Genomic DNA, 12,923 nt, shown 5'->3' on the forward strand with positions numbered 1-12,923 from the left:
TATAGAAAACTAAAAAAAATTGACATATGAAAATAATAATCCGCCATTTTTAACTAGAATGATTCAAGCAAGAAAGGGAAATTCCCATCATTCATTAAGGTGGGTAGATGGAGGAGAAAAATTCATTTCCTCCTTATTTGTGAAAGAAAATAAGTGTAAAGAGGAGATCATTTAAGTTGAGGGTGGGGAAGTAACAAATTATTGTTTTCTCTCCAAGCATTGGCTATCAATCAAGCATAAAGGCGGGACACGCTGATCTGGTTCTCTTTATTTTTTCTTTTATAACTGAAAGAATCTGCTAAAGATAGAATGTTACCCCCTTTCCCCCCGCCTCCTAAATATTACATGGTATGGGGAAGAACGAATGTTTTATTTCTCAAGGACGTGTATACTTTTAGACCTATTCAAATTTTCCGTTCTGACTCCCCCTCCTCCTTAACGCTTGCCCCGTTTACCCTTTTCCACAGTATTTCTTCTTTCAATAAAAAGGTTCCAGGAAATGCCTCTTTTACTAGCCACCTGCATGGGAAAGGAGGGGGGAGGGGACTCAGTTGCGGTCTTTTGAAAACAAATCTCCCTCTTTTTCCTACATTCCAAGGGAGGAGCGTCACTAACGGTCACTCAATGGTCTCGGTAGATCTTCACTTCCCCTTTCTGGTGATTTATGGGTTCGATGCATAAATCAGAGGTTCAGTGCAAGCTAGAAAAAGAGAAAATGTGTCAAAAGATCTTTTTTTTTTATTTATTTATTTTTTTTTAGGAAAGGGGAAGATGGAGAGATGTTTGTTTATTTTGATTGTTAAAAAGTGTCCGGGAAATCGACCCTTCCGGGAAAGGGACGTCCGGATATGGGACGTTACACTGTAGTTGCAGTTAAATGTTGGAAAGCATCTCTAGCAACAATTTTACTTTGACCCCAGTTCAATTCAAAATCCCTGTGGCAGAATTTTTTCTGACTTTCTGCGACAAACCTAATTAGAACCTATATTTTTCTGCAAGATATTTTTATCGTTATAAATGTATGTGTAATGAATTTATAATAATAGATGAAATTCGTGTTTATAAAATAAGTCTAAATGCATGGAATAAAACTGTGTAGATTTTTTTCTTCTTAATTTCATAATATAAGTTTACATTTCTTAATAAGTTTAAATTGTTTAAGTATAAATTTGCATAATCTTCGATAATAACGAAAAGTTATAAATGTATAGATCTGCAGACAAAAATGCTTACTAGAGCATAAATAAAGATTACCCAGAACCTGTAATAAGATAGAACTTATAGAAATAGCTAAGAATGGACAAAAAGATTAAATTTATAAAACAAGATAACTGAATTTGAAGTATCAGTTTAAAACAGTATGATTTAATGTTTCACTATAGTAGTTATATCAGGTACAGAAACAAATCAGGTGAAAAAATTAATATTGAAGTTGAGTAATCAAAATAATAGAATAGAATTGACTATAACCGAATTCTAAAAGCAAAAAAATTAAAGCAATAATTGTTTCAATTTTTTCTACATCTAATTAATTTTATCTCATTAATTATAGATTAATTAGATTCGATTAATATTGTACTGACTTATTGAAAGATTTTCTTTTTAAAAAAAGGCAGTAAATAACACTTTTTTCGTGATCAGATTAAGTTCAGAACGAAAAAATTACACAGCGCTTGTGATTTCGCACTGTATTGTGTAAATATATAGCATTGATTCCACACGAAGTATACAGAAGCGGTTTCCGACTCAATATGCTCAAGTATTTTCAACATCTCGAAACGAAATAGTCTTTATCAGTACTGAAACATCGGTAGTAGAGCCATACTCATAGGATGCAATTTTTTTCGCATGCGTATAGAAACCTGTTTGAAAGTGTTTNTTCATCCCTCCCATTCATTGCTCATTTATGCCTCCCTAACTTTAAAATGACTTTTAAATTTAATTTGCATTTTTGAATAGTTAAATTTATAGTAAATTTGCCTTTTGACTTAAAAATTTGAATGGGGAAAAAAATTTATCTTCAAAATTTGCCTTTGGCAAAGACTTTTGAAATTTGGCTAACACTTTTTATAATCAACTAGTAATTTTAATTACCCTGCTTCTGAATAGACTTATAGAACCCCTAGATATACAGAACATATTCTTATTTATATATATATATATAATCAAAAATATCAGGCAAAAAAAGGGTTAAAAATATTGCTTAACTTCTTTATTCATTTACTCTGTTTGAATTAAAAGAAAACCGCCACTAAAGTGAGAATCTAAAAAAAAACATGGTGCTTAACAAAAAATGGATTCAGAAATAAGCTGATAAAATGGTGTTTCATATTTTTAAAAAAAAATTCTTTTTATGGTGGAAAAATCAGGACAGAATCATTATGCCATACATTTTTTGCAATTGTAGTAAATTCAATAATTTATCAGAGAAAATTGTCAAGCATTTTGTAATAATAACTACACTTAAGGTTTTTTTAAAAAAAATTTATATCATTTTTAATTTGAAACTTTTATTCTAAAAATAAAACACTTGAAAAACCTAACATGAAAGTATGCTGAACAAAAGATGTAAATTCTTAAGTCACATGGGAACTAAAAGATAATCACCTTCCAAGGATCTAATTTGCTGTGATCCCGTTCAGCTTCCCCTTTTAATTTCATCTGATTTTCAGGGGTAAATTCTCCTTCTTGTAATCTTTTCTTCCATTCTTGGCATGCTCGTGCAAAGAATTCATTGCTTAAGGCTGTGGCACAAAGCCTTACAGAATAGTCTGCCCCAATAACTCGATCTGCTTGAGGTAATAGATGCACTAATCTATATTGATATACAGGAGGTAATGAAGCAAATGTATGCTTGTTTAATAAAGCCTAAAATAAAACAATTATAAAATATCATTACAAATGCTGCTAAAATGGGAAGAAAAAAATTAACCATTTAAAATTCATTCTTACCCGCAAATTTGTATTTACAAGTATAGAATCGGGAGTTTCAATATTTATACAGCCTTGCTTAGTTTGAGCAATTTGAGCAGCTAAAAATAAAATAAAATTTGCGAAAAATCGTAAATATGAATACTTATTAATGTCATAAGTAAAAAACATTAAAAAAAAAACAAAAAAACAGTTACTGCATCTGTATTAAGAATTATACTAACCTGTACTTAATTTCCTGCTGGATCGCTTCCTCGGCTAAAAAAAAAAGACAAAAAAAAAATACATCATAAAATATTCCATTAAGAATTTGCACAGTATTTTACACAATTAATTTTTTACAATACATAAATAAGTAAAAACTATGTAATATTACATTTTTAGTAAACATATTAATAATATTGATGCTACAAGATATTGAACCGAACATAGGGGTTCGTTTCAGTCAGAGATGACTGAAACAATCATTAAAACTCCAAAAACTTATTAGTAGAATCTTCCAGAAAATACAGCAATTTTCTACACTCAATTACAGCAAAAATAACAACACAAAGATCTCAAGTGCTTCAATGAACTCACAAAAGACTAGCAAATCAGAAAACTAGTGCAGTCACAAGCAGATAAATACAACGCTGCGCGAGGCACACTCCTATTTACATAGATTTGAAACCCCAGAACTTTCCACATGATTCTCAACCACTGTCACATAACACTGTAAATATTGGTACAATTGCTTTTAAACTCAAAGTTTCCAGAACAGTCATTATGTCATCAAGATTATCTAAGTCGATAAAAATGTTGCCAAACCAGAACTTTCATAAGAAATACATTAGGCGTTATTTTTTCTCAAAATTATGTCAGAATCAGGCAACTTAATTGCAAATTTTCTAATTTAACTGTTTATTTAGGGTTCGTCTAAAATATTTAGCCTTATAACAAAAGAATATTCATAAAATTTTATGCATGTTTACAAATTTGTAACTATATACACTGGGTGGCTAAATTATTATGACCAACCCCTCAATACACTGTTGGACCACCTTTAGCCCGTAATACTGCTCGAATTCTTCTTGACATAGATTCTATGAGATGTTGGTAGGAGACAGGAGGAATTTGAAACCATATTCGATGAACTGCACTTTTCAGTCCCATCAGATTGGATGGCACTGGAACCAGCTGTCTGNGTAACAGTTTGTGTTGGAGATTAACGGAGAATTACGAGCGCTTTCTCCTTCCTCGGTACGCTAGAAAAAAAAATATTTAAAACAATTCTGTAAGAAAAAAAGTTTGAACCATTATTGCTTCTGCAGAATTTTTTTGTTTCTGAAGAAAATGATTTTTTTTGTTGGTAAAACAGCTTCTGTTTCTGCAGAATTTATTTTGAGAACTTTTGTTTGTGGCAAACCAAAAAATTTTTATTTCCCAAATAAAAAAAAATCTTTCTGCAAGAACTCAGTCGCTTTCTGCGACAATGTCGCTGTGTCGCCGTGTTTCTGCCACGGGGTTCTATGAGATGTTGGTAGGAGATAGGAGGAATTTGAAACCATATTCGATGAACTGCACTTTTCAGTCCCGTCAGATTGGATGGCACTGGATCCAGCTGTCTGATGCCCTGTTCGATCCCATCCCACAAATTCTCTTTTGGACTGAGATCTGGTGATTGAGCTGACCAACAAAGCAAGGTAAAGTCACCGTCATGTTCTTGCTGAAAGTATCCATCCCCAGCAGGGTACACCATCAACATAACAGGATGCACTTGATGTTTGATAACACTTATATACCCTTGGGCATTCAGACGTTGCTTCACAGGAATCAACGGATCCATGCAATGCCAAGAAAATACCCCCCAAACCATAACATGGTCTAAACCAGCTTGAAGTGTTGTGGCAATGCGGTTAGGGTCCATGCTTACATGCTGTTTTCGCCATATCTGAACCCTGCCTTCCGCAAGGTGTAGTTGAAAACGGGATTCATCAGACCACATGACCCTTTTCCAGTCAATTACTGTCCAATCCTTATGCTCCTTTGCAAGCTGGAGACATCTGCTCTTGTTCAAGGCTGACAGCAAAGGCTTTCGAACAGATCGTCAGCTCCCATACCCTATATGGTGTAATGTGTGGCGCATAGTTCGTTCAGACACATTTGCAGTTGCACCTTCATTGGGATTCCCCATTATTTGATATACTGTTGCTCTTTCATAGGACTGGACAATTCTGGCAAGTCTCCCTTTAGCTCAAGTCTGTGACGACAACAAGTCTGACATTGAGATCTCATTTTATGCTTGGTAGTCCATTCTCTGTACACATTAATAACTGCTGCTCTCAAACACTTCACAAGAGCAGCCGTTTTGCCGATTCTGGTTCCATCGCTTCAGGCGTTTACAATCATCCTGCGTCCAAACTTAATTTAGTCACCTTTTCTACCCATATCTCTGTATGTAACAGTGCAATGGATGGTTCACTTGCCTTGTATTCCCTTCTTGTTTTATTATTGTTCTAATTTATACCTTATTCTTAATATTGTTCAAATTTACACTTTACAAGTTTCAAGAATTTCTACTAAATCACTGCAGAAACACAAACACATCAAACAGACTACATGGAAATTGTGGGGTACTCATCTATCAAGTATGCCCACATCAATTTTAAAATGTTGCTTAATATTATATAGCCCTAAGCCCCTCATATAAAGTTTAAAAATACAGAAATTTTTTTTAAAAAAAACAGGTCTTAATTTGTATAACAGTTTAAAAATTTCAAATCACAGATAGTTTTAATTATTATGATTTAATTTGATACAATTTTTAAGAATTAAAAAAAGTAGTTTTTTTGTAATTCAATAGAGAGAAAAAAAACTTGACAGGTCAACTGCAACTAAATTTAAACAGATACGAAGAAAGTATCATAGCGTTGCAGAAAAAAATAAGATGAATAAAAATTATATAATGAAGAAAAATGTCTCACCTTGAAACTAAGTCCTGGTATTGAAGCAAGTAATTCTCGCATTGTTTGAGGTTTGTGCCTAGTACTCTCGCGCAATGAGGTTTTCTCCAGAGAACATCTCCATCTTTCTTCAGGCACACATCCTACAAAAATAGTTTTGAAAAATCAAAAACTATACAATACACATGAAATAAACAATTGAATCATTCCTATAATTCCGCATTGTTTTCACAATAAAAGTTGTTAGATTTTGATGCATTCCTTTAACTTTTTAGAAATTATATCAGATTGAAAGGGAAAAGTGTTGTCCCCAGGTGGGCGAGCAGGGGACTCTCTTCATTTGGGGTTGATAGGTAGGCTTCTTTTACTTCAAAGAGTGGATCTAACCTTTACCACGTGCACAATCATCTTAGCTGCTAGCAGATGCAAGCAAAGATACCGTTAGAAAAGTAAAATAGTATTAAACCAATAGAAAAATATGAAACCAACAGAAAGAAAATTTTAATTTTGAAAATCAGACTAATCTGCTAAAGCAGTGGTGCGCAAACTAGATGTCGCAAGAAGTTCTTTGGGGGTCGCCTAATTTTTATGAAATGCATTATCCCTGCCTGCTGCATACTATACAGTGTACATATAAAGAGTGAAGCGCCGTCACTCACTGTTTAATTGCAATTTCATGCTGTCCACTCTTTCTTTGACCGTAATGCGTAATGTATTCTCTATCTGGCTATCCGTGGAAAAACAATATCCCGTTTTGTGCAAGAATTGCATCAGAGTGTTAATACAATTTGCATCACCGTATTTAGTGAAACTGGAATTAGCAAACTAGTTTCAATAAAAACTAAATACCGCTCGCGTTTAAACCCTGAAGATGATATGCGAATTGCAATTAGCAACATACATCCAAACATCGGTGAGATAATTAGAAACTTGCAGCCACATACATTTCATTAAAGGGCAATTACTGATTTTTGTGTTATACAAAAAGTATTGTCTTAAAATTATAAATAAAATTAATATGAGTCAAATATGATGATGCTTTTATTCGATGAAGCGAACATCGTATTTGTGAACATTTATCTCTAGGGGTCACCAAAAATTTTCTCTCTACAAAAGGGGTCGCAGTCGAAAAAAGTTTGCGCACCACTGTGCTAGAGCAAAACAGAGCAGGATCCTGATTATTCAAAGAAATTGGAACCAGACATACATGGAATTATCCCTTTGATGCAGAATTTTTATTAAACGTATTTTTCATTTTTTTAAATTATTTTTTATTAATCTGGATCAAAATAAGTGAAAAGTATTATAATAGGAATTTTAATAATTTATAGTTATGAAATACAGCATAAAACACCGGTGTCTTGGTTTAAAGGTAAAATATTCCTAACACTATTTTTTCAAATGTGCAAATGTTTATTTCAGTGTGCAGTTATTCAAATCAAAAAGAAACAGTTATTTATCATTTCTCTACTTAATCAAATCAATTATTGATAAATTTGTGATTGATTATTGATAAACTAGTGTCTTGGTTTAAAGGTAAAATATTCCTAACACTATTTTTTCAAATGTGCAAATGTTTATTTCAGTGTGCAGTTATTCAAATCAAAGAGAAACAGTTATTTATCATTTCTCTACTTAATCAAATCAATTATTGATAAATTTCTAAAAACGAAAATTTCCAAATCACTTTTTGTTTGACCTTTATATTTTAGCACGAACATAATTCTAATAATCTAATAGATTTTTTTGGAAACTATTAAAGACTAGTTTTTACAATTAAAAAATACCAAAACATATTTTTGCTTTTAACTTGAGTGTCAGAAAAAAATATATAAAAGAGAAACCGGTATCCCATCTGCGTCAAAGGGATATAGAACACTGTATATCTGACCAAGATTAAGATTTTAGGAGTGAACATATTTTCAACATTGGGGCTTTGAAATTTATTAAATAATTTAACTTTGCAGTTAATTTAACTTAACTTGCCGTTCCAAGATGGAAAAAAATTTAACCGATTAACTTAAGCATGCATAAGTGAAAGAAATTGCGTCTTAGAAGTAGGAGCTTTCTTAAATAGACTTAATAAAAAATACTTAAAGTATACCTGCAACAGTTGGAGCAGGAGGTAACGGTTTCATAATAATCCGAGGTATAGGTGGAGGTGCATTACCACTAGCAGCAATTGCTGTGTTACGTCGGCGCCTCTTCTGCTGCTGTCGTAATGCGTGTTTAATGGCTCTTTGACTATGACTTTGAGACACCTACAAAAACAAAAATTTATTATTGCAGATTTTTATTTTACAAGGTATTATTCAATTTTTGTACACTGTATTATATTCGACCTTATTGAATCTGTTGTCCCAAAAACTTTGAATTTGACAGTTTAAAAAAAAAAGTACAAATAAAAAATTCAGCAGATAAGGCAGAAACCAAAATATGTAAGGCAAAGTATGTAGCCAATTTTTTTAACACAATTTTAAAAATTCAAAAATATTAAAGCACTTTCTTCTTTAATAAAAAAAATCATATTCGACAATGTGAATCAATTATTTTTCCTGTTGTTGAAAATTCTTCATAACCATGTACATAAAACTACATTTTTAAAGACTTAATCTTGATAAAATAAATTGTAAAAACTTTATTCCATACTTAATTAGCTACCTTAAAAACATTTTGTGCATAATTTTAAAAATGCTTAACATGAAGTTGCACATTCTATTTGTTAAACTATTAATTACAGTGGAAAATCCCATACCTGGAATTGTCAGGACTTCAACAAGTTTGGAAAATAGATTTTTCCAGATAATAGGTCCGTAAGGTAAGCAAACATCAAAACATCCTACCTCAATAAAAATAGACAATAATGTGTGATTTCTAGGGGTAATAATTCTTTTTTGCAAGACGTAAGAAGAAATTTTTTTAATTTTTTCCGCACTGTAGTGAAATTCCGGAATTGGTTTCCATGACAACCAATTTTTTAAAAATATTATAGTGAAAATCGAACAAAAAAAAAATTTGGAATACGGGTAAAAATCATGAAGCGGAAATTAGCAGAAAAGCGGAGGATTTTCTTCCCTGCATACTATTTTTAACATGTTGCAAGTGAAAAAAAATAAAATAATAATAATTATTTTTTTTTTTTGAAAAAGGAAAAGTGTGGTGTTATTTTGATTGTTAAAAAGCGTTTAAAAAAAATGAAGACCCTTCCGGTAATTGGACATCTGGATATAGGACTTTGTACTGTAAATGATTTCCATCATGCAAAAATAAATTCATTTCAATTTCTACAGTTAGTTACACATTAATTAAAAAGTTATTGTGTGCATAGCTTATGCTTCAATAAAAATTATCTATAAATGTGTACAGTAAAAACATTTATAAGATAAATATCATTAATTACATTGAATTAGTGAGGATGTGTAGAGTTAAGCGCACTAAAATCCTAAATTAATTCATTTTAGAAACGTTCATTAGTAAATGACCCCCTGTTAAATTTTCATTAAAAAATATAATTTGGTTCAGTATTTCTTTACTTAAATGATTAAAATATAGTTTCAATAATTTTAAACTGAAAATAACTTTACAGAGTAAAGTTAAGCATTTTTGTCAAAAGTAAATAACTATGTGGTCCCTATATTTATGAGATCTGAGATTACTGAATTATTTTGTACAGATATTATTAAAAAAAAATAATAATAATACTAAACTATGTGAAGTAGGTAAAAATTGCAAATGATGAATCATTTTCTCAGTAAATACTAATTACCTTTGCAGGAGAAGATACAGATAAATTAGCAGCTGAGGCTTGATTGCATTTTTCATTCTTAGTATTTTCTATCATATTTTCCCCATTCATTCGACGTATTCGAGTGTAGTACTCATTCTTATACGCAAGTGGTTTCACCGGAAGCTGATCATTTTTATGAACTCCTGTTTCTTCCATTTGGTGGTTACAACTGCTATTTACAGACAATGGAGAGCTTTTGTAACCAGGAGGTAGACGCACATATAGAACTGAAAAAAGAAGAAATCATTCATTGTTTTTTTTAAATAGTTTAAATTATTCTCAGCTGAATGAAGAAAGTGAAGGCAAACTTATAATGTTTAATGTTGTTAGTTCTTAATTAAAACTGTGCAGTTGTAAAAATAAAAAATTTAGACAGTAGACCCATTTTCTCCTAAGCAATAAATAGTTTACGAAATTTAAACATGTCATTAATTAACTAGAACTTCGCTTTCAAACCCAGTGGTTTACATACTCCTAAAAGTTTGCCATGTGTGTTAAGAAGGTTAGCGAAACTATTATTGTAATGGCAAAATTTGGAGTAGCTATCCTAAAAACATAATGAAATAATTGATATGTATATAGTTACTGTTGTGAATCTAAAAAAGTTAATTTACTTTTCCTGAAAATTTATTTCATTTGTTCTCTAGTACATTCCATAATTTGTAACTACAAAAGATTGCCTACTCAGTTGATATCTTTTGTTAATATGAATGACTTCAATTTGTTATTACAAAGCACAGGTATCGCTATTTTCAGAGTGCATTATACATTTAAGGCAATGCTCAAAGGTTTTCAACTTAGGATTTAAAGGATTATTTATTCTCAATGACTCAATTTAGTCAATTCATAAGTTTTTAATTGAAAACTGCATAAAAATACACTATGTATTTACAACAAGTGAAATAAAAAGCTGTAACCATGATTATTCAAAACACAGACAGTTATCTAAATAATACACCTTCAATTAAAAATAATTAATTAAAAAGAAAACCTATTCCTAAAACATTTTTCAGCAGTTTTTTTTTCACAATTTAAAAAGTTTGCTAAATGCTTCAAAAGAAAGTTAAGTTTAACATTGCTTGAAATACGTTTGTGAAGGACAAGTTTTAAAAGACTTATCTTCCTCAAAACTCCTCAGAATACCCAATACTTAATCATTCGATTGTTTTCTTTTTTTATTATAAATACTTAACTTTACCCATTTCACAAGAATAAAAATGAAACCCCTTAATTGGGACCTTTCCCACAGTTGGACGGGCAATATAAAAGAGGTCAGCAAATCGTCCCCAAAAAAGGTGATCATCTATAACATGAAAGAACAGGAAATGCATTTAATCTTAAACTTTCTACTTTAAGTATTAAGAAAGACAATTAAGTTTAAGTTAAATCAAAATAAAAATCTAAAAGAAATCAGTTAAAATCTAAATGAAATCAGTTAAAATCTAAATGAAATTAGTTAAAATATAAATTAAGCTACAATTAAAGGCACCGTAACAAATAATTTTCACTCCAGATCCCCCCGTTTGAATTAGGCTTTTTAATGCATTTGCTTGGCATTATGAAAAGCAAATGAAACACACACTATTAAGCAATATTATATCATATTAGAATTGTTATTGAACTCATATTACACGCATAATTGATGAGATTTAGGTTTTAAAAAGGTATAATGGAAAAGAAAAATAGTAATCTATTTTATTTGTGCATCCATAAAATGTTATAATTTTCTTTAGTTCAATAGTTCAAGGGAAAAAAATTATTAATCACTTTCCGTTATTAACCTGTTGGTGAAGAGAACTTTATCCAGACTAGTAAGAAATATAACTTTTTGAGCTATGTATAAGAAACGCACTTTCAAATAAAAATTTTGTTTAAAGTTACAAACAGCCAATTTTGATCATATCTGCTTTTTTTCAAAATTGACCGTAGACCAACTTTTACTGAAGATATAACAAAATGTTTCCAAATAAGTTTTTAGCTAAATTATGAATGAAAAATAATAAAAAATTTTTTCCAGTTATAACAAATGCTTTTATTTACTAGAAAACTATTTCTTTAACGATATTGGAATTAGTAAAATCATTAGAATAATCAATGTGCTATTTGCAAGAAAATATTTACATTTCGTTTGTAGGTGCTGTCTATTAGTATCTATCTGTAAAGTGTAATGCCTACAAATCTAAATTAAAAAATAAATATCTTATTACATTTACTCATGTGCTGAAAACAAATTTAGTATGAGATTAACAGTTATCACATTTTTCTACAGTTGTCTTTGAATAGAATTCATTATGATTTTACTTATTCTCTATTAATAAGAAACTGATAAATACATGGATTTCCAAAATGACATATATGAATAATTTTTAGGTTATTATAATTTTAAATTTGGACGTGTTGAACGTAAATGAGTGTTACCCAGCACTAGATACAAGGTAAAACTAGCCGGGTTAGGGTACCGGTCCTCGAGACTAAAAACTAGATCTGAAAATGCAGTACAAAGCCTACATACTCAAAAAGTAATGTAAAAAAAAAAAAATTTCAGGTAATAACTGGGAAAACATAACATGAGCAGGTAAGCAAAATACCAATACATCTTTAGTCTTCATCATATTTTAACTTTCTTAATTTTTATTGTTAGGTTAGAAATATTTTCACGCTTCATGGGTAAATTTATATACACAATAAAAAGAATGAAAGAAGAAAAAATATTTATATCAGCTAAAGTATACCTCGATCATTCTTTCTGCCAGGAGATAAAGAAGCCCCAGAATCTTGATCAGAATCACCGGGATCAAACTCTTGGCCACTCTCTTCTTCATCGACTTCCATCTTCACGCCACCATCCGGAATATTACTCTAAAAAATGAATTATGATTATGCACAGAGAACAATCTTAAAGACATTGGAATATGTAATGGCATAAACAGATAAATATTACTTCATATAGATTAATAGGAATTTAGAAGATTATTATTTCTATTTTTCCCCTTAAAACAGAACATTAAAAATGAACTAAAAATTAATTAGTTTTAAATAACTTCACATAAGGCTAAAAAATGCAATATTCTATGCAAGAAATAAGAATGATAACAACCACAGGAAAAATTAAACTCATGATAAAATTCATCCTATAAAACTTTGAAAGAGCAGTACAATAAAAATGACCAACAACAATGCTGAAAATAATAGGATCAGTAATGCACACTGACCACCATTATTTCCCATAAAAGCTGAAAACTGTTACCCCTAATTGAACTTTG

General features: G+C 30.7%; 1 protein-coding gene across 1 annotated transcript in view; it reads right to left on the bottom strand.

Moving 5' to 3' along the window:
• The window catches only part of LOC107441205 (Additional sex combs), a 36,321-nt gene that overhangs the window by 14,451 nt on the left and 8,947 nt on the right, over window positions 1–12,923 (bottom strand). The window contains exons 4-11 of the mRNA XM_071180231.1: window positions 12,393–12,519; window positions 9,640–9,887; window positions 7,978–8,134; window positions 5,895–6,016; window positions 3,156–3,189; window positions 2,953–3,032; window positions 2,605–2,868; window positions 915–937 (exon numbers count right to left, since the gene is read on the bottom strand). Coding sequence (XP_071036332.1) covers window positions 915–937; window positions 2,605–2,868; window positions 2,953–3,032; window positions 3,156–3,189; window positions 5,895–6,016; window positions 7,978–8,134; window positions 9,640–9,887; window positions 12,393–12,519 — 1,055 coding nt within the window. The remainder of the gene's footprint in view (window positions 1–914; window positions 938–2,604; window positions 2,869–2,952; window positions 3,033–3,155; window positions 3,190–5,894; window positions 6,017–7,977; window positions 8,135–9,639; window positions 9,888–12,392; window positions 12,520–12,923) is intronic.

This window comes from Parasteatoda tepidariorum, chromosome 4 (assembly GCF_043381705.1).
Source record: "Parasteatoda tepidariorum isolate YZ-2023 chromosome 4, CAS_Ptep_4.0, whole genome shotgun sequence".
In the NCBI taxonomy this organism is placed as follows: domain Eukaryota; kingdom Metazoa; phylum Arthropoda; class Arachnida; order Araneae; family Theridiidae; genus Parasteatoda; species Parasteatoda tepidariorum.